Below are 24,206 nucleotides of genomic sequence, written 5' to 3' on the forward strand. Positions count from 1 at the left end.
TATAGGTCCGCCTATTGACCACATTTTTACAGAGTTCAAGTAACACTACTTGAACTCCAACGTTATACAAATATCTGAAATTATCTATTAGCTGAATATTTAGTACCCAGCACTTCATTTGACACTTGTCTGTGTCTAAAGGCTTAAGATTGTGAAATATACTACACTTTACTTTAAAAGCTGGTTGTAGCAAAGAATTACATTTGTGGAATGTATTTAAATTTCAAACATAATTGTAAATTATGCTATGCTTGGAAAGTTTTCTACTTTTATTTGAAAACATAGTTTTAATTTTTCTTTTAATTACTTGACACTGGTTTATCTAAAGACTTGTGTTTATAAGGTTTTTATCGTTCTAAACACGGCTGTATCAAAGCGCTGTTTGAAGGGGTGCCACACACTATTTTACACTTACTTATAACCGTAGACCCACTTGTACATATACGGTATACACGTAAATGTAAGCTTATTACATGTTTAACTTTTCATAATCTGAGATTCCATATTTACTTAACTCTCCCATTTATAACAGTATGTGAATTTTCTTGTAGCAAAACCACACCGGGCTATTTGTTGTGTCTTCCAATGGGAATCGAATTCCTGATTTTAGCGTTGTAAATCCGAGTATTTACCGCTTTCCCAACGGGAAATCTTTTTTATAAGAGCATGTTTTTTACTTACTTGTAAAGTTGAGAATATTTTAGAGCTGTATTGTTGTTAAGTAGGGGCTCAAGGTCTTCGAACGTCTTAGCCCTACCCAGCCCACACCATTCTCTGTAGTCATTGTAACCTGGTACTCCTGTTTCTCGACCTCGTGCAATATTGAAGGAAATAAGGTCAAGTCCGTACGGTTCGGGAGGTTTTTCAAATAGATGATTAGTGACCTGAAATCACATTTTTAAATATTAGATATTATTATCACGAATCAACTGATGTTAATTAGTGCATATTAACCTGTAGTTTTAACTCAGGTAAGTATAGGTGCTTCAGTATTTAAGTTGCAACTCTTAATGAAAAAAGGAATAATGCAAAAAAATATTGTGTATCAAATCTGATATCGAAGAATTTCGAACTCTTAGGGACAAGAGTTCTTAGATTTTTTTTAACTGCAGATATCAAGTATACCTTCAGCATAGAAGAACATCAAATTTATATTTAATAGCAATATGAAATCTATACCTATTTTCAATCCCTAAGCCTATCATTCATGTGAAATATCAAATCTAGTTTGGAATTCAAATATAAACATTACCACTAATATAGAAAATCAAATATATTTCTAAAATTAACGAATATCAACCCTTGCACCAATGTGAAATAGAAGCCTACCATCAATGCGAACTACCACGTCTAATATAAGTAACATTTAAGATACACAATTGGAGTTACAAAACTATGTTTACGAAAAAGATGGAGGTCTGTTGATACAAGAAACGTATTCATATTAGAATGAATTTCACGTGGAAAATAAACATCAGATTAGATACTTTTGTAGAGATTATATTTTTGCACTACGCTTAATTAAATACTCATAGGCCCGGCATGGCCTAGCGCGTAAGGCGTGCGACTCGTAATCCGAGGGTCGCGGGTTCGCGCCCGCGTCGCGCTAAACATGCTCGCCCTCCCAGCCGTGGGGGTGTATAATGTTACGGTCAATCCCACTATTCGTTGGTAAAAGAGTAGCCCAAGAGTTGGCGGTGGGTGGTGATGACTAGCTGCCTTCCCTCTAGTCTTACACTGCTAAATTAGGGACGGCTAGCACAGATAGCCCTCGAGTAGCTTTGTGCGAAATTCCAAAACAAACAAACAAACAAAATACTCATAAGTTCGATACTGAAAAAAAAAAAAAAAAGGAGTGAAACTCTTGTTTTACGATTGAAGTGCCATCTATGCTTTTAATGCGAAACATCAAATGTATCATTAACGTAAAATATCAAGTTTATCTATCATGTGAAATATCAGAATTTTTCTATAATACGGAAAGTAAAATTTATCTACACTTTGAAGTAAGTATTACCGAATTGAAAAACAGCTCCATCTATTTTCAGGAAAAGGTTTCATTAATTCACAGTTACATTGATTAATGTTAACTTATGATTAAAACAGGCTACTTTTATAAATTAGAACTGAACTATTTACATGTTTAATTAAATATCATGCTCACACAAGGTTACTTATAACTTATATTTAAGTATTCTTTTTAACACACGAACATGTACAAAACAAGTAGTTTAAAATCACGGATGAATTTGATTTACAATTTGATCAAAGTTTCTGCTCATACCTATTTCAACTATTATAACAACTTTACGAATGTTTTCTCAAACTTAGATTCAGTGATAAGTACAGGCTTCTTCTCACGACCAATTGAATCTATAGTATTATGAGCATATAGTGTAATCGCTGATTTTTCTCTCTTCCCTAGGTTATAAAATCTTTTACTCTAATTGACTGTTACTGCTAAATATCATGTATATTGTTCTAGATATATTTTATTACATTCATTACATGCAAACTCGTTAATACTATTTTTTTCTCTTAATTGTTATCACTTTTGCAGTTAAACAAGAATCAAATATTGTTGAATAGTTTGAAAGCAGCTTTGAAATTAAAGTAAATATGTAACAATGGGAACACCTAAGACTGTTTATTTGTTGAAATTCGAGCAGGGCAACTATAGGGCTATCTGCGCGAGCCGTTTGTAATTGCCTAATGGTCACGGAACATGCTTACCTTTTCAGCTGTGGGGGCGTTATAATGTTACAGTCAATACATCTATTCGTTCTTAATTTAGCAGTGATAGACTAGAGAGATGCCAGAGACAACTTCTAGGCTGCTCTTTACCAACGAATAGCTCTTGTGTAGCGAAATTAAACACAAACAAACCGTCCCTAATTTAAAAGTGATAGACTAAAGCTGGTCAACTTTACCTCTGGCCAAATTTTGGACCACTTTTTATGAACGCAAAGTGAGATTGACCGTTGAATTATAATGCTTCATGGCTGAAAGGGCGAGTACATTCGGTAACTGGGTTGGAAACCACGTGTTGCACTGATTATCGAACAAATGAAATGCTAGATCAATACCAGGCCGGAACACTTAAATATTTAAGTAACTGTGGATTTTGTCAGGTCATCCCACAAGTAATGTCCGAAAATTTAATACAGAAAGTGCAGTTTTTCTTTGTAGAAGGCTTTAAAGACTAAAATATATAGTATGACGTGTATAAAAATGTTGAGACAAATAAAAGAAAACTAACCCAACTCCACTTTTTCAAATCATTAATCAAATAAACCTTTGTGAAGACGAATGTGTCTGAGGAGCACATTAGGTATATGTAATGCTTTATGAGTTTAAAAAGGCAATAGTGTAGCTGAAACTACACGAAACATTCAAGGTGTTTATGATGTGGAGTCTCTCAATGAAAGAAAATGTCGAAGATGGTTTCAGAAGTTCAGATCAGGTGACTACAGCTTAAGTGATGTGTCATGTTTAGGTCGTCCTGTTGAGTTTAATGATGACTTGCTGTTGGCTACACTTGATAAAGATTGTGAGGTAACAGTTGAAGAACTAGCACAGAAGCTTAATTCAACCCATTCAGCAGTTCACCGTCATCTGCAACAGCTTGGAAAGGTGTCAAAACTTGGAAAATGGGTCCTCCACGATTTGGCAAAAACCTACCTTCGAGCAAGAGTGGATATTTGCACTTCTCTGCACTCTTGTGAATGTAACTCACCTTTTCTAGACAGGTTAGTGACTGGAGATGAAAAATAGATATATTATAAAAATGTTAAGTGCTGCAGACAATGGCTCAGTGCAGGTAAACTGGCTAAAGCACAGCCCAAAATGGACCTCCACCCCAGGAAAGTCTTGTTAAGCATTTGATGGGATATTGTTGGTGTGATCCACTTTGAGTTGCTGCCACTCAATGTAACGATTACATCAGACTTCTTTTGTCAACAGCACTTGAATGTTGCATTAAAAGATAAGAGACCTGCATTGATCAATCGTAAAGGTGTTGTGTTACACCAGGATAATGCACGGCCCCATACAGCAAGGATCACGTCTGCAAAGATTGAAGAGCTAAACTGGGAAAAACTTCCACATCCTCCTTATTCTCCAGATCTTGCCCCATCTGATTATCATCTATTCCGAAGTTTTACAGAACTATCTTGTTGGAAATGAGCTTGGAACACATGAAGATGTCAAAACTACCCTCTCTACTTTATTTTCCTCCAAACCTCAAGAATTTTATAGAAGTAGCATTCAGAAGCTTGTGTATCATTGGCAGGAAGTAATTAATAATAATGTAACATATATTACTGATCAAATAACATTAAAAGCTTTTGAAATCGGACATTACTTAAGGGATGACCTAATAGTACTTATACTAAAAGATGGAGCCACTCGAAATATTTAGCTGTTATTTATCTCGGTATGTGTTATACGTTTGACAACACCGTCATATATGTTTTATATTGTAGAAAATACACTTTGTAAACATCTCTAAATAATGTAAAACAGTTGTTGTTGCTGACATTTCAACTTTAGAATAATAAGCATTTCATATGTTACCATTAGTACACCATATTAACACGGTTACGTACCTCCATGGTAATAAAAGGATCATATACTTGTGCAGGAGTATTGATGAGACCACCAATCAATTCGTCTATCTTTCCAGGCTCATAGACGATGAAGGGTCGCTTTAGAAGTATACGAAGAGGATCTTCTCCTAGAGGAGATCCAAACAGTCACATGAAAATGTGTAACGATACTACGTTTAGTATGTGTATTCTATATATTAACCACGTGATTCATTTCAACATGCTCTTTCGAAACACAATATATCAAAAACATAAAACAAACAAATACTCTTTTGTGAAACTACAGTATAGGGCCACCAAAATATATCCTTGTGGAAGAGATATTTGAATAATTACGATTTATACAGTGGTAGAGATACACTATCACATTTAACATTGAATATTCATTTTTTTTAAAGTCAAATTAGTAGTAAACATTTGTTTCCAATGTGTAATATCCCATTTCTAAACTATCTTCCACTAACTGCACCCATTCATCCATTCGTGTGAATTAAGTTAAAACATTAAAATCGAGATAGAACGAGGCTATGAATAGTTGGACACTTAGGGTGGTAATCAAAACACACATCCGCTTTCCAGCCGTATAATGGTAAAAGGCCTGCACAAGTAGTAACAGCTGAATTACAAGTTACAAATATTCCACTCAAAAATATAATTAAAATACATCTACCAATAAGGTAGAATATTATAATATAAATTGTAAGGGTAACAGGATTGAGGGTCCAATTTTTATTTTACATGTCATTTCTTCTGGTGAATACTAAAATATGATGTCATAATAACCAACAGCTTTGTAAACAATAACAATCACTTTGCAATCCTTTCACTAGTACATGATAAGTCTTTTTTTTCTTTCATCTACTGATTTTATTTTGACATAAAACAAATTAATTCAAACAAATATATGCAAAAGAATGATAGGGCGTGAAAACCGGTAATGGTAATTAAACGATGTTTTTATTGATTAATTACAAAACTTAGTCAAGATATTTTTTACTTTACATGTTTTAAATCTTTTTATTGTGCACTCTATAGGGCTATTCAACGTTAACGTAAACGCCATTCATTAGAAAACATGGAGGATCTTACCAACAAACTCGTGAAATTTGTTGTAACGTCTGACCATTCCTTGGATATGGGTGTGGCCAAACCTAAATGCAGCTGCTTGAAATGCGTTTGCCACTCCCATGTGAACGTTAGGGTCGTACCCGTTCCAGTAACCCTATTTATTAAATATTATGATATTCAGTATGGATATTATAGTAACACAAGTAGCTTTATATGTTTAAAAGAAAACGGCTATAAGATATAGACATAGACATTCTAGTAGTTGTAACAATTAAATTTTATCATATGGTTCATTATACGCATTCAATTAGCCATGTCGGTTAACCATAAAATTACATCATATGATTACTACCTACGCAAGCAGTCCTATAAACTAAACATATAATTATATTAGTTTTGTCTCTTAAGCATATTATTAGAAGATACACGGACATTCCCATTTTCACAGCTTTATCTGTTAAATATATAGTTAGAAAGTAATGACATGGTCAGTTCAGTAGGGGTTACTTAATTAGTTTTTTTATTTTGGTAAAAAATACATACTAAGGAAAACTCGAGAAAAAATACACACGTTATGCTATCGTTATGTTATTAACCAATTTTACATCTACGACAATAGTTTAAGCAAACAGCTACTACTGCTATGCTCCCTAAGTAAGATATTTTTATATTATATACTTATTGTTGCTTACGTTAGCTGTTGTGGTTATACGATTTAGTATATATCATTATTTTCAATTTTATTTATTGTTTATTATGATAAAGAATGTTTTACATTGTTAGCTTAATACATATATTTAGAACTAACCTAAATATCTCAAGTTTACCCAACTTTGTAAAGTATTATTGGGATTACAGCCAAAAATGTCGTTATTAGCGAGGTTACAAAACTAAGGGAAAACAATTCATTCTAAGCTATAGAAGTAGAAATATACGAAAAGCATAAGTGATCAGATTTACAAATTCTCACGTTGATTTTTAATTTCATTCTAACTACGTACCTTGCTCTGATCCAAAGTTAATATTATTAGGTTGTTTGAAAAATAATGGCGGATTTTTATGTCAAAATTTTAGTCATTTATACGGATAAGAAACCTGTCTTATTTTACGACTTCATATATACCATTGAAAAACTAAAGCTTTATTATATTCGTTTGTGCTTTCATTCTTTTCTAAAACTTTATTTCCAATATCTCAGACCCTTACAATTGATGATGGAAAAATTTGCGCGTCAAGTTTTTGTATTAATCCAAACTTGGTCATAATGCATCGCAAACAACTCACGATATCACCACGCATGAGGCGAAGGAAACATCTCCAAATGTACAGTGCAGCGTTGATTCCAAAATTTCGTAATGCAAATGTGAGTCTTGAAGATAAGACGGGCAGAGGACATCCTTGTGCTGTTGAAAACGAGCAACTGACAGCATTAATGGAAAGAAACCTGCACCAAACTGTTCAAGAAATGACACAAGAACCGAATGCTGGCATTTCCACAATTTTGAACCATTTTGAATAAATTGAAAAAGGGAAAAAGCTTGACAAATGGGTTCCACACAAATTCATTGAAAATTAGAAAAAATCGATGTTTTGAACCGTGCTCTATGCTGATTTTCTGCAAAAGAAATGGCCCATTTCTTTATCGAATTGTCACCTGTAATGAAAAGTGGATCCTTTACGACAGCAGGAAGGCGATCAGCGTAGTGAGTCGACCATAACGAAGCTCAAAAATATTTCCCAAAGCCAAAATTGCACAACAGAATATTATGGTCACTGTGTGGTGGTCTGCGACCGGTATTATCCATTACAGCTTGCTCAGTCAAGGGCCAAAATACCACTACAGAGGTTTATTGTCAAGAATTGGAAGAAATTCATGTAAAGTCGTGTGAAGAAATGCCAACATTAGTCAATTGAAGAGCACCAATCTTGCTTCATAATAATGCTCGACCACACGTTGCTCAAATGACGCTCCAGAAGCTCAACCAATTGAACTATAAATCATTGCTTCATCCTCCTTACTCCCCAGACTTTTTCAAGCATTTGGACAACTATTTACAGCACAAAATATTCAACAACAGAGAATGGCTTTAGAGAATTTTTGAGTTCTAGGACTTATGTTCATGGCATAAATAATCTTGTTTTCCGTTGGCAAAAGCGTGTAAATTCCCTATTTTGATTAATACAGTTGGTTTTGATTTTCTTATTTCTTATTAAAGATAAACTTTTAAATTCAGCATTATTTTTCGAACAACCTAATATTTAAACATAAGTGTTAGAAGGTATACATGTGACATTTGAATATACCATGAATTTCTATCTTATTTTAATATTATAACATTTATTATCAATTTATTCTTTGTTCTAGATATTTGCAGGTTTTACATAATGTGTGGTCGAGAAACGAGAAAGTAGTTAAATTGGTTTTACTATAAGGCGATCCTTGTTCCTTTTTCTTCATGAAATAGATTATACCTGTTACAGCCCAAGGTGGTTATTACTCAAAGCGTCACTTTGTGCAAGGATGTCGAAAGTAGTTTCCTTTAATAGTTGTACAGATAGTAACTAAAGGTTACAACTCCTGGTCCGGCATGGCCAAGCTTGTTAAGGCGTTCGACTCGTAATCCGAGGGTTCGAATCCCGATCGCGCCAAACATGCTCGCCCTTTCAGCCGTGGGGGCTTTATAATGTGATGGTCAATCCCACTATTCGTTGGTAAAAGAGTAACCCAAGAGTTGGCGGTGGGTGGTGATGACTAGCTGCCTTCCCTCTAGTCTTACACTGCTAAATTAGGAACGGCTAGCGCAGATAGCCCTCGTGTAACTTTGCGCGAAATTCAAAACAAAAAAAAAATAATTGCCCCCCTCTCAGTGGCTCAGCGGTATGTCTACGGACTTACAACGCTAAAAGCCGGGTTTCGATACCCGTGGTGGGCAGAGCACAGATAGTCCATTGTGTAGCTTTGTGCTTAATTAAAAAACAACAAGAACAACATGAGGATTAATTTGACACACCAACAACTATCGTGTAAAATGAACAAATTTTCTTTTAGGCATGTAGTGAAATCAGCGTAAAACGTCTTTGATTACCCAAACAAAAGCAACATGCATTTTTGTTTGGTTGGTAAGTTAAAACCAAGAGCTTCAGAGTGGTATATCCAAAAGTACCCTTCGTAGCGATCGAATCCAGAGTTTAAGTTTTATACTACATCAAGCTCACCACTGAACCAATGAGGGTTGCACAGCTTTAGGTGTGTACAAATAACAAAATAAAGCGTGTTTTCTTTTAATTCACCGATAAGAATTAATAACCAAGAAAATGATCTCACCTCTGCTTGTAGAGTGAGGTTGTACCTGTTTACCGTTTCTTCACCAAGAGCCATAGGAAGGAACTCTTTGTATATAATATTTTGGATACTAGCAGCTATAATATGTCGAGTCTCCTGGTAGATACGTTCATCGTTCCAGTGGGGATTTAATCGGCCAAGTTCGATTGCCTTTCGGTTGTGGTCACGAAGATAAAGAGTCTGAATAACCGTCAGGTGTATCTGTTCATTGATTCGTGGGTCGCCTTGCAGTAATAAATAATAGCGTCAACTAGTAAACATGGGATTAGGCTACTACAAAGGAAAATTTTAAAACTTCTCAGATAACAGGTTATACAGAAGAATGTCACAAATTCTTATGATACTGTATGGAAGAATACCACACGGTATTACGTGGATTAATTTTTTCCATGGGTTTATACACAGAAAAATGCCACACAAATATGTGTGAACACAAAAATATCACACATTCTTTCAAGAAATAAAGTACAGAAGAATGTTACGGACTATTGTACAAAAGAATATCACGCATTATTTCATTGGCTAATGTACAAAAAAAAAAGCCATACAGCCTTCCATAATATATAGAACAGATTCATGCTATACATTCTTACATGGATGAGCACCTTTGTTTCGGACATATTTTTCTGTGCATGTGACGAGGTTTCAGTGAGATACATTTATTATCGTGGCATATGATTAAACTTGGCATAAAAACTCGGTTAATGGCCCACATTGTAATACTGTATCAGTTTTAAAGTATTAATTTTATGAGGCAATATTTTTAAAAAACTTCAAATTTCCCCTAGTATGAGGATTGTGACAACTGCACTCAAGGTATCCCATTATCTCTAATTTTTATATCGGGCCCGACATAGTCAGGTGGGTTAAAGCTTTCGACCCGTAACCTGAGGATTGCGGGTTAGAAACCCTGTCACGCCAAACATGCTCGCTCTTTCAGCCGTGGGGGCGTTATAATATGTCGGTCAATCACACTATTCATTGGTAAAAGAGTAGCCCAAGAGTTGGCGGTGAGTGGTGATGACTAGCTGCCTTCCCTCTCGTCTTACATTGCTAAATTAGGGACGGCTAGCGCAGATAGCCCTCGTGTAGCTTTGCGCGGGATTCCAAAACAAACAAAAACAATTTATTTACCACTTTACAGAGAAGTGCGAAATTTAACATAAATTACGCATTATAATATTGTCATCGCTCATCTATCACAAACCCGTCTTTCAGTTGTTGTTGTTGTTTTGAAGTAAGCACAAAGCTACACAATGGGCTATCTGTGCTCTGCCCACCACGGGTATCGAAACCCGGTTTTTAGCGTTTAAGTCCGCAAACATACCGCTTAGCCAATGAGGAAGCCTCTCTTTCAGAAACTGCCAATAATTCTTTCTGACGTTTAATACTGCATTATTTATAATTAATATAAAACCAAGAATTTAACCTATTAAAACAGTGCACTATATTACATTGTTTTCTTCTGTCTTATATTACATTGTTTTCTTCTGTAGAGAGAACTTTGTATTTCACTTCCCCTCAAACTTTACTCCTACGCGAAACACTTCAAAGAGCTTAGCTGAATTTTTAACGACTCTTGTCACATAGATAGAAAGCCAGAAAATGTATAGGAAATTGCCTTTTGCCTGATATTATTCTGTGTTATTCGGTGCTTTGGTTAACTATTTAGAAATTATTTACTGCAGTAGTGCCATTAGTACAAAAAACAAAGTTCAGTTTCATCGGCAATCGTCAGAGAAGCAAAAAGAAGACCCAGATAAGTACTTTATGTATTGTTTGTCATGTGTATTATTTATTTATTATTATAAAAGTAACTAAAATGTAAAAATTAGAAAATGTTTGGTTTTATGTTAAGCAAAAATAAGAATAATATATGTATATTTTAATTTACGAAATACGCTCGCAAACAACGATACCGGAAATGAAGAAAACATTCGTCAAATGATTTACAACATGTATGGAGAGAGTATTTGTTACATGCTGTTCATAGGGCGATCGACCAATAACAGTTAAGTATAATACATGTATACTGTTACGAGTGTAAAGCTATTTAGAATAAACAAATAGAGTTTCATAATACAATTTGAAGTTGTTCTAGAAAGAAAAAAATGTAATCTAGATTTATTTCGAATTTCTTTTGGTGGGAACGAGATCGATCAAATTGACCAACTTTTATAGAGTTAAGGCAGAGAAAATAATATAAAATACAAAATTTTGTTGAAAAAGATTTGAAATTTATTTAGGAGTTTTTAGAAATTAGGCAGCTGAAAGTTGAAAATTTTCAAATGAAGAAAAGTATTTTTAATAGGAAGATGAAAATCCCCGCACTCGAAGCAATCAGCACTTTGACTCCATACATTCATGAAGAAATGTTTCGTGAAAATACTTCATTAACGATTCTGATTATTTTTTGTCTACAAATCACTTAATGATTATTGTAAGCTCGCGAAATTTCGTGAAATTACACAAAGCATACTGGAAATTATAGTATGAAAGTCTTCAAAGTCAATTTGGGGTCAGCTAGTAGTGAGAGAATTAATGTGCAAAAGAATGTCACACATTCTTAGAAGGGCTACCTTCTTACTTAGACTATTACAGAAAAATGGCACACAATCTTACGTGGAGTATCGTACGGAGATTACCACACATTCTGACGTGAACTAATATACAGAAGAATGGCTCAATCTTACACGTATTATTGAACAGAAGAAAGGCACAATCTTACACGTATTATTGAACAGAAGAATGGCACAATCTTACACGTATTATTGAACAGAAGAATGGCACAATCTTACACGTATTATTGAACAGAAGAATGAATCTTACACGTATTATTGAACAGAAGAATGGCACATATTCTTACAATGTTATATTGTCTAATGTACAGAAGAATACGACACAGTCAGTCTTAAAAAAGCTAAAGAATAGAGTTGTACACAAGAGTATTACTCGTTCTTTTCATATAATTTAATTTTCAAACAACTATAAATCAAAATATTCAACGTTACCTTATGTACAGTTTTAAATAGACATTCAACAGGAAATAACGCGTTCTGTTCCAAAAATACAAGTAGTTAAAAAGTTTACTTGAAAAGAAAACTAAGAAAAATAAGTTATTAATTTTACAGTAATGTAGGTATATAATTAATTTTTGTGTAACTTGCGTAAACATACACCTACACATAATACAAATGAAGTTTCAATAGACAACAAAAAAATGTACCTTTACAAAACGGCAACGTTTTGAAATAGCAGATTTCTATTTCAAGCTTTAAATTTGTTAGTTTATTATTTAACCTTCTGGGTATTCAGATTGAATCCTGGAACTGGGACACCTGCTCGAAACGTTAGCAAGAGTTTGTTTTTAGCTGCTCCATAAATCAAAAAGGAAGTAAAGATAATAAAAACGAACAAAATAGAAACGATATTTATATATTCTATAAATAAGTATACTACATTACTAATCTGTATATCTATTTAAATACATTAAATACCCTACCGGCAATAAAACAAAACAGATGGCGAGGTCTCGCATTGCAATCACGTTCCGGGTTCTCTGTCAATGGGGGAGGTAGTGGTTTCAAACCATACTCTTTGAAAACATCCCAGACTCGCATCAACCCTTCAATATAAAAAATCAGAACGTATTAATATGCAATATTTGTAAGCGACACTAATTATAAATAAAAGTTCCATACACAATACAAAATTTTAATATGTAATTCCAAAGGATAAAACAAACCTGAAGTTAAAAATGTTATAGTTATAAAAACAGAAGTTTTTTATTTCGCGAAATCTACAACAGTTGCAGCATAACCGTTCAAACTCCAGTTGTTGTTATTGTAAGTGATTCAAAAAGCTTAATCCTAATATTTTTAAACTTCTGAATCATAAAAGACATAAATGTTCACTTGAAACATAGAGATAGAAGCCTGGACACAATGCTGATAATTAGAAACGTGGAGATAGAAGCCTGGACACAATGCTGATAATTAGAAACGTAGAGATAGAAGCCTGAACACAATGCTGATAATTAGAAACGTAGAGATAGAAGTCTGGACACAATGCTGATAATTAGAAACGTAGAGATAGAAGCCTGGACACAATGCTGATAATTAGAAACGTAGAGATAGAAGTCTGGACACAATGCTGATAATTAGAAACGTAGAGATAGAAGCCTTGACTTTCCCACAATGCTGATAAATATATTAGTCTTACATCACTGCTGTTCGTTTTTCACTTTCTTAAAACATACAAATTTATTTCGTTAATAATATTCAGACATGCCTTTGATTTTTGTTAAACACGTATATTTCACTTAAACCGGCATAATTTCTGTTTTTTGTTGTTTAAACCATTTTTATTTCTGTTTTATTTAACCGATATCATAATGTAAAGAAGGTTTTGGAACTGAAAAGTAGTTATATAAACGTTTATTCAAAAAAATAAACAAATTATACAACAGTACGACACGCTTACCAAAGGGCTGCGCTCAACCCAAGAGAAAGAGTTGAAAAACAACGATATGTAAAAGAAAACTGGAAGACTAAGGAAAAAGAAACTCATAGAAAATTGTTGGGGTAAGAACAAACATTGCTCACTAGATAAAAAGGAACACGGAATTCTAGACAACGAAGTAGAATGAATAGTAATATGGCTTAAACCAGATAATAGAAATATTACAATTTACATAATACAAAGAGTAGTTAACCTGAAGGAAAACAATAGTGAAAATGTAAAGAAAGACATATAATAATAAATTAGCACAGAGGTTTGTTTGTTTTTTTAATTTCGCGCAAAGCTACACGAGGACTATCTGCGCTAGCCGTCTCTAATTTAGCAGTGTAAGACTAGAAGAAAGGCAGCTAGTCATCACCACCCATCGCCAATTCTTGGGCTACTCTTTTACCAACGGATTAACCGTCACATTATAACGCCCCCACGGCTGAAAGGGCGAGCATGTTTGGTGCAGCCGTGATTCGAACCCGCGACCCTCAGATTAGGAGTCGAACGCCTTAACCCACCTGGCCATGCCGGGCCTAGCATAAAAGTAAAAAAAAAAATTAATAAACATTTCACAAAAAGACTAAAGAATAATGAATATTTAGGAAAATGCTAATTTTAACATATCTATTGAAAAGACAATACAAAACAAAATGTGTGAAAATAAAATGAATGATAAGTGTGTGAAAGTAAGCATAAAGCTACACAATGGGCTATCTGTGCTCTGCCCACGGGCACCGTACCCGGTTTCAGATATTCCGTTGTGCCGCTAGGGGCGCAAAGTGTATGTGTGTTTTCCTACAGCAAAACCACATCGGACTATCTGCTGTCTCCACCGAAGGGAACGGAACTCCTGATTTTAGCGTTGTAAATCCGAAGACTTACTGCTGTCCGAGCAAGGGAAAGAGAGAATACATGATGATCCACAAGAAAGAAAGAAATACATTAACAACAAATGTTTTCTATGTGACGATATCGAAAAGTGATCAGATCGGAGCATGAGAAACAATGAAATTAATTTAAAAGAAGACTAGAAATAGAAAACTTGTAAGGAAAACAAAAGTGGATTTATATATAGACAAAACAATGGTAAACATATTTAATAAGGTAACACAATAACATACTTTAAAAGCAACAAGAAACACAATAGAAGAAAGAAAATTACCCATACATTTCCACTAATCTACCACCTAATTGTCATTGACTATAAATATAACTTTAGCTCACCTCCTTTACCAAGACGAATTTTACGAGCAACCTCTTCAGTTGAACCATACACAAAGTTGCCATCGATAGGTGATGAATCTAAATTGATGTGGGCTCTTGGTCCTGTCAACACAAACAGTACGTAAAAAAAAAATGATTATGTTTTTCATTATATTAACAATTAGACGTAGTATTTACTTTATTCTCTTTATCATGGTGATAACATACAATTAGAAATACGACATTTCTTAAGAAAACAGAAACTGTAATAAATTAGATCGTAACGAAATAAAAAATGACGTAAATAACATTTCGGTAAAATACAACAGGCTGATATATATATTTCAGGCCAGGCATGGCCAGGTGGTTAAAGCACTCGACTCGTAATCCGAGGGTCACGGGTTCGAATCCCCGTCACATGAAACATGCTCGCCCTTTCAGCGTTATAATGTGACGGTCAATCCCACTATTCGTTGGTAAAAGAGTAGCCCAAAGTTGGCGGTGGGTGGTGATGACTATCTGCCTTCCCTCTAGTCTTAAACTACTAAACTGGGGACGGCTAGCACAGACGGCCTTCGTGTAACTTTGCGCGAAATTCAAAACAATCCAAACTAAATAACTTCTAGCATAATATTCACCATTGTCTGCAAAAATCCTCCCTGTGAAGAAATTTTATACTCCTGCGGACTTACACACTAAAAACCGGGTTTCGATACCCGTAGTGGGCAGAGCACAGATAGCCCATCGTGTAGCTTTGTGCTTAATCCTAAACAAACAAACAAATCTTTTTAATTTTTCAATAATTACATGTTTTTTTTGAAAACTTCAAATGATGCGAGTTGAAGTGAAGAAGAATACATTTGTAATTTGTTTACGAAGTTACATTGTATAATATTGTCTCTATCAACCATGAAAACCACTAGAAGACAAATTAAATTGTATAATATTGTCTCTATCAACCATCAAGACCACTAGAAGACAAATTAAATTGTATAATATTGTCTCTATCAACCATCAAGACCACTAGAAGATAAATTAAATTGTATAATATTGTCTCTATCAACCACCAAGACCACTAGAAGACAAATTAAATTGTATAATATTGTCTCTATCAACCATCAAGACCACTAGAAGACAAATTAAATTGTATAATATTGTTTCTATCAACCATCAAGACCACTAGAAGACGAATTAAATTGTATAATATTGTTTCTATCAATCATCAAGACCACTAGAAGACAAATTAAATTGTATAATATTGTCTCTATCAACCATCAAGACCAGTAAAAGACAAATTAAATTGTATAATATTGTCTCTATCAACCATCAAGACCACTAGAAGACAAATTAAATTGTATAATATTGTCTCTATCAACCATCAAGACCACTAGAAAACAAAGTAAATTGTATAATATTGTCTCTATCAACCATCAAGACCACTAGAAGACAAATTAAATTGTGTAATATTGTCTCTGTCAACCATCAAGACCAGTAAAAGACAAATTAAATTGTATAATATTGTCTCTATCAACCATCAAGACCACTAGAAGACAAATTAAATTGTATAATATTGTCTCTGTCAACCATCAAGACCACTAAAAGACAAATTAAATTTTATAATATTGTCTCTGTCAACCATCAAGACCAGTAAAAGACAAATTAAATTGTATAATATTGTCTCTATCAACCATCAAGACCACTAGAAGACAAATTAAATTGTATAATATTGTCTCTGTCAACCATCAAGACCACTAAAAGACAAATTAAATTGTATAATATTGTCTCTGTCAACCATCAAGACCAGTAAAAGACAAATTAAATTGTATAATATTGTCTCTATCAACCATCAAGACCACTAGAAGACAAATTAAATTGTATAATATTGTCTCTATCAACCATCAAGACCACTAGATCAAGAACTAAAGACAAATTAAATTGTATAATATTGTCTCTATCAACCATCAAGACCACTAAGACAAATTAAATTGTATAATATTGTCTCTATCAACCATCAAGACCAGTAAAGACAAATTAAATTGTATAATATTGTCTCTATCAACCATCAAGACCACTAGAAGACAAATTAAATTGTATAATATTGTCTCTGTCAACCATCAAGACCACTAGAAGACAAAATAAAGACAAAATTGTATAATATTGTCTCTATCAACCATCAAGACCACTAGAAGACAAATTAAATTGTATAATATTGTCTCTATCAACCATCAAGACCACTAGAAGACAAATTAAATTGTATAATATTGTCTCTATCAACCATCAAGACCACTAGAAGACAAATTAAATTGTATAATATTGTCTCTATCAACCATCAAGACCACTAGTCTCTATCAACCACCAATACCACTAGAAGACAAATTAAATTGTATATGTTACCTCTATCAAAGACAAATTAAATTGTATAATATTGTCTCTATCAACCATCAAGACCACTAGAAGACAAATTAAATTGTATAATATTGTCTCTATCAACCATCAAGACCACTAGAAGACAAATTAAATTGTATAATATTGTTTCTATCAACCATCAAGACCACTAGAAGACAAATTAAATTGTATAATATTGTCTCTATCAACCATCAAGACCACTAGAAGACAAATTAAATTGTATAATATTGTCTCTATCAACCATCAAGACCACTAGAAGACAAATTAAATTGTATAATATTGTCTCTATCAACCATCAAGACCACTAGAAGACAAATTAAATTGTATAATATTGTCTCTATCAACCATCAAGACCACTAGAAGACAAATTAAATTGTATAATATTGTCTCTTGTCTATCAAGACCACTAGAAGACAAATTAAATTGTATAATATTGTCTCTATCAACCATCAAGACCACTAGAAGACAAATTAAATTGTATAATATTGTCTCTATCAACCATCAAGACCACTAGAAAACAAAGTAAATTGTATAATATTGTCTCTGTCAACCATCAGACCACTAGAAGACAAGTATAATATTGTCTCTGTGAACTAGAAGACAAATTAAATTGTATAATATTGTCTCTATCAACCATCAAGACCACTAGAAGACAAATTAAATTGTATAATATTGTCTCTATCAACCATCAAGACCACTAGAAGACAAATTAAATTGTATAATATTGTTCTATCAACCATCAAGACCACTAGAAGACAAATTAAATTGTATAATATTGTCTCTATCAACCATCAAGACCACTAGAAGACAAATTAAATTGTATAATGTTATCTTATCAACCACCAAGACCACTAAGAAGATAAATTATTGTCTCTATCAAGACCACTAGAAGACAAATTAAATTGTATAAATTGTCTCTATCAACCATCAAGACTACTAGAAGACAAATTAAATTGTATAATATTGTCTCTATCAACCATCAAGACCACTAGAAGACAAATTAAATTGTATAATATTGTCTCTGTCAACCATCAAGACCACTAAAGACAAATTAAATTGTATAATATTGTCTCTGTCAACCATCAAGACCACTAGAAGACAAATTAAATTGTATAATATTGTCTCTATCAACCATCAAGACCACTAGAAGACAAATTAAATTGTATAATATTGTCTCTATCAACCATCAAGACCACTAGAAGACAAATTAAATTGTATAATATTGTCTCTGTCAACCATCAAGACCACTAAAAGACAAATTAAATTGTATAATATTGTCTCTGTCAACCATCAAGACCAGTAAAAGACAAATTAAATTGTATAATATTGTCTCTATCAACCATCAAGACCACTAGAAGACAAATTAAATTGTATAATATTGTCTCTATCAACCATCAAGACCACTAGAAGACAAATTAAATTGTATAATATTGTCTCTATCAACCATCAAGACCACTAGAAGACAAATTAAATTGTATAATATTGTCTCTATCAACCATCAAGACCACTAGAAGACAAATTAAATTGTATAATATTGTCTCTATCAACCATCAAGACCACTAGAAGACAAATTAAATTGTATAATATTGTCTCTGTCAACCATCAAGACCAGTAAAAGACAAATTAAATTGTATAATATTGTCTCTATCAACCATCAAGACCACTAGAAGACAAATTAAATTGTATAATATTGTCTCTATCAACCATCAAGACCACTAGAAGACAAATTAAATTGTATAATATTGTCTCTATCAACCATCAAGACCACTAAAAGACAAATTAAATTGTATAATATTGTCTCTGTCAACCATCAAGACCAGTAGAAGACAAATTAAATTGTATAATATTGTCTCTATCAACCATCAAGACCACTAGAAGACAAATTAAATTGTATAATATTGTCTCTATCAACCATCAAGACCACTAGAAGACAAATTAAATTGTATAATATTGTCTCTATCAACCATCAAGACCACTAGAAGACAAATTAAATTGTATAATATTGTCTCTATCAACCATCAAGACCACTAGAAGACAAATTAAATTGTATAATATTGTCTCTATCAACCATCAAGACCACTAGAAGACAAATTAAATTGTATAATATTGTCTCTATCAACCATCAAGACCACTAGAAGACAAATTAAATTGTATAATATTGTCTCTATCAACCATCAAGACCACTAGAAGACAAATTAAATTGTATAATATTGTCTCTGTCAACCATCAAGACCACTAGAAGACAAATTAAATTGTATAATATTGTCTCTATCAACCATCAAGACCACTAGAAGACAAATTAAATTGTATAATATTGTCTCTATCAACCATCAAGACCACTAGAAGACAAATTAAATTGTATAATATTGTCTCTATCAACCATCAAGACCACTAGAAGACAAATTAAATTGTATAATATTGTCTCTATCAACCATCAAGACCACTAGAAGACAAATTAAATTGTATAATATTGTCTCTGTCAACCATCAAGACCACTAGAAGACAAATTAAATTGTATAATATTGTCTCTGTCAACCATCAAGACCACTAGAAGACAAATTAAATTGTATAATATTGTCTCTGTCAACCATCAAGACCACTAGAAGACAAATTAAATTGTATAATATTGTCTCTATCAACCATCAAGACCACTAGAAGACAAATTAAATTGTATAATATTGTCTCTATCAACCATCAAGACCACTAGAAGACAAATTAAATTGTATAATATTGTCTCTATCAACCATCAAGACCACTAGAAGACAAATTAAATTGTATAATATTGTCTCTATCAACCATCAAGACCACTAGAAGACAAATTAAATTGTATAATATTGTCTCTATCAACCATCAAGACCACTAGAAGACAAATTAAATTGTATAATATTGTCTCTATCAACCATCAAGACCACTAGAAGACAAATTAAATTGTATAATATTGTCTCTATCAACCATCAAGACCACTAGAAGACAAATTAAATTGTATAATATTGTCTCTGTCAACCATCAAGACCACTAGAAGACAAATTAAATTGTATAATATTGTCTCTATGAACCATCAAGACCACTAGAAGACAAATTAAATTGTATAATATTGTCTCTATCAACCATCAAGACCACTAGAAGACAAATTAAATTGTATAATATTGTCTCTATCAACCATCAAGACCACTAGAAGACAAATTAAATTGTATAATATTGTCTCTATCAACCATCAAGACCACTAGAAGACAAATTAAATTGTATAATATTGTCTCTATCAACCATCAAGACCACTAGAAGACAAATTAAATTGTATAATATTGTCTCTATCAACCATCAAGACCACTAGAAGACAAATTAAATTGTATAATATTGTCTCTATCAACCATCAAGACCACACAAATTAAATTGTATAATATTGTCTCTGTCAACCATCAAGACCACTAGAAGACAAATTAAATTGTATAATATTGTCTCTATCAACCATCAAGACCACTAGAAGACAAATTAAATTGTATAATATTGTCTCTATCAACCATCAAGACCACTAGAAGACAAATTAAATTGTATAATATTGTCTCTATCAACCATCAAGACCACTAGAAGACAAATTAAATTGTATAATATTGTCTCTCAACCATCAAGACCATAGAAGACAATTGTATAATATTGTCTCTATCAACCATAGACCACTAGAAGACAAATTAAATTGTATAATATTGTCTCTATCAACCATCAAGACCACTAGAAGACAAATTAAATTGTATAATATTGTCTCTATCAACCATCAAGACCACTAGAAGACAAATTAAATTGTATAATATTGTCTCTATCAACCATCAAGATTGTCTCCAACTCAAGAAGACAAATTAAATTGTATAATATTGTCTCTATCAACCATCAAGACCACTAGAAGACAAATTAAATTGTATAATATTGTCTCTATCAACCATCAAGACCACTAGAAGACAAATTAAATTGTATAATATTGTCTCTATCAACCATCAAGACCACTAGAAGACAAATTAAATTGTATAATATTGTCTCTATCAACCATCAAGACCACTAGAAGACAAATTAAATTGTATAATATTGTCTCTATCAACCATCAAGACCACTAGAAGACAAATTAAATTGTATAATATTGTCTCTATCAACCATCAAGACCACTAGAAGACAAATTAAATTGTATAATATTGTCTCTATCAACCATCAAGACCACTAGAAGACAAATTAAATTGTATAATATTGTCTCTATCAACCATCAAGACCACTAGAAGACAAATTAAATTGTATAATATTGTCTCTATCAACCATCAAGACCACTAGAAGACAAATTAAATTGTATAATATTGTCTCTATCAACCATCAAGACCACTAGAAGACAAATTAAATTGTATAATATTGTCTCTATCAACCATCAAGACCACTAGAAGACAAATTAAATTGTATAATATTGTCTCTATCAACCATCAAGACCACTAGAAGACAAATTAAATTGTATAATATTGTCTCTATCAACCATCAAGACCACTAGAAGACAAATTAAATTGTATAATATTGTCTCTATCAACCATCAAGACCACTAGAAGACAAATTAAATTGTATAATATTGTCTCTATCAACCACCATCAAGACCAACCATAGACCAAGACAAATTAAATTGTATAATATTGTCTCTATCAACCATCAAGACCACTAGAAGACAAATTAAATTGTATAATATTGTCTCTATCAACCATCAAGACCACTAGAAGACAAATTAAATTGTATAATATTGTCTCTATCAACCATCAAGACCACTAGAAGACAAATTAAATTGTATAATATTGTCTCTATCAACCATCAAGACCACTAGAAGACAAATTAAATTGTATAATATTGTCTCTATCAACCATCAAGACCACTAAATTGTATAATATTGTCTCTGTCAACCATCAAGACCACTAAAAGACAAATTAAATTGTATAATATTGTCTCTATCAACCATCAAGACCACTAGAAGACAAATTAAATTGTATAATATTGTCTCTATCAACCATCAAGACCACTAGAAGACAAATTAAATTGTATAATATTGTCTCTATCAACCATCAAGACCACTAAAAGACAAATTAAATTGTATAATATTGTCTCTATCAACCATCAAGACCACTAGAAGACAAATTAAATTGTATAATATTGTCTCTATCAACCACCAAGACCACTAGAAGACAAATTAAATTGTATAATATTGTCTCTATCAACCATCAAGACCACTAGAAGACAAATTAAATTGTATAATATTGTCTCTATCAACCATCAAGACCACTAGAAGACAAATTAAATTGTATAATATTGTCTCTATCAACCATCAAGACCACTAGAAGACAAATTAAATTGTATAATATTGTCTCTATCAACCATCAAGACCACTAGAAGACAAATTAAATTGTATAATATTGTCTCTATCAACCATCAAGACCACTAGAAGACAAATTAAATTGTATAATATTGTCTCTATCAACCATCAAGACCTCTATCAACCATCAAGACCACTAGAAGACAAATTAAATTGTATAATATTGTCTCTATCAACCATCAAGACCACTAGAAGACAAATTAAATTGTATAATATTGTCTCTATCAACCATCAAGACCACTAGAAGACAAATTAAATTGTATAATATTGTCTCTATCAACCATCAAGACCACTAGAAGACAAATTAAATTGTATAATATTGTCTCTATCAACCATCAAGACCACTAGAAGACAAATTAAATTGTATAATATTGTCTCTATCAACCATCAAGACCACTAGAAGACAAATTAAATTGTATAATATTGTCTCTATCAACCATCAAGACCACTAGAAGACAAATTAAATTGTATAATATTGTCTCTATCAACCATCAAGACCACTAGAAGACAAATTAAATTGTATAATATTGTCTCTGTCAACCATCAAGACCACTAAAAGACAAATTAAATTGTATAATATTGTCTCTATCAACCATCAAGACCACTAGAAAGACAAATTAAATTGTATAATATTGTCTCTATCAACCATCAAGACCACTAGAAGACAAATTAAATTGTATAATATTGTCTCTATCAACCATCAAGACCACTAGAAGACAAATTAAATTGTATAATATTGTCTCTATCAACCATCAAGACCACTAGAAGACAAATTAAATTGTATAATATTGTCTCTATCAACCATCAAGACCACTAGAAGACAAATTAAATTGTATAATATTGTCTCTATCAACCATCAAGACCACTAGAAGACAAATTAAATTGTATAATATTGTCTCTATCAACCATCAAGACCACTAGAAGACAAATTAAATTGTATAATATTGTCTCTATCAACCATCAAGACCACTAGAAGACAAATTAAATTGTATAATATTGTCTCTATCAACCATCAAGACCACTAGAAGACAAATTAAATTGTATAATATTGTCTCTATCAACCATCAAGACCACTAGAAGACAAATTAAATTGTATAATATTGTCTCTATCAACCATCAAGACCACTAGAAGACAAATTAAATTGTATAATATTGTCTCTATCAACCATCAAGACCACTAGAAGACAAATTAAATTGTATAATATTGTCTCTATCAACCATCAAGACCACTAGAAGACAAATTAAATTGTATAATATTGTCTCTATCAACCATCAAGACCACTAGAAGACAAATTAAATTGTATAATATTGTCTCTATCAACCATCAAGACCACTAGAAGACAAATTAAATTGTATAATATTTGTCTCTATCAACCATCAAGACCACTAAAAGACAAATTAAATTGTATAATATTGTCTCTATCAACCATCAAGACCACTAGAAGACAAATTAAATTGTATAATATTGTCTCTGTCAACCATCAAGACCACTAAAAGACAAATTAAATTGTATAATATTGTCTCTATCAACCATCAAGACCACTAGAAGACAAATTAAATTGTATAATATTGTCTCTATCAACCATCAAGACCACTAGAAGACAAATTAAATTGTATAATATTGTCTCTGTCAACCATCAAGACCACTAAAAGACAAATTAAATTGTATAATATTGTCTCTATCAAC

The 24,206-nt window shown here is 32.5% G+C and overlaps 1 protein-coding gene across 1 annotated transcript in view; it reads right to left on the reverse strand.

The window, feature by feature from the left end:
- The window catches only part of LOC143234088 (peroxidase-like), a 68,236-nt gene that overhangs the window by 22,575 nt on the left and 21,455 nt on the right, over positions 1–24,206 (reverse strand). Inside the window, exons 7-12 of the mRNA XM_076471143.1 lie at positions 14,752–14,853; positions 12,521–12,643; positions 9,001–9,242; positions 5,697–5,829; positions 4,608–4,735; positions 682–884 (exon numbers count right to left, since the gene is read on the reverse strand). Of these exons, the coding sequence (XP_076327258.1) occupies positions 682–884; positions 4,608–4,735; positions 5,697–5,829; positions 9,001–9,242; positions 12,521–12,643; positions 14,752–14,853 (931 nt within the window). The remainder of the gene's footprint in view (positions 1–681; positions 885–4,607; positions 4,736–5,696; positions 5,830–9,000; positions 9,243–12,520; positions 12,644–14,751; positions 14,854–24,206) is intronic.

This window comes from Tachypleus tridentatus, chromosome 12 (genome assembly GCF_004210375.1).
Source record: "Tachypleus tridentatus isolate NWPU-2018 chromosome 12, ASM421037v1, whole genome shotgun sequence".
NCBI classification, from domain to species: Eukaryota; Metazoa; Arthropoda; class Merostomata; order Xiphosura; family Limulidae; genus Tachypleus; species Tachypleus tridentatus.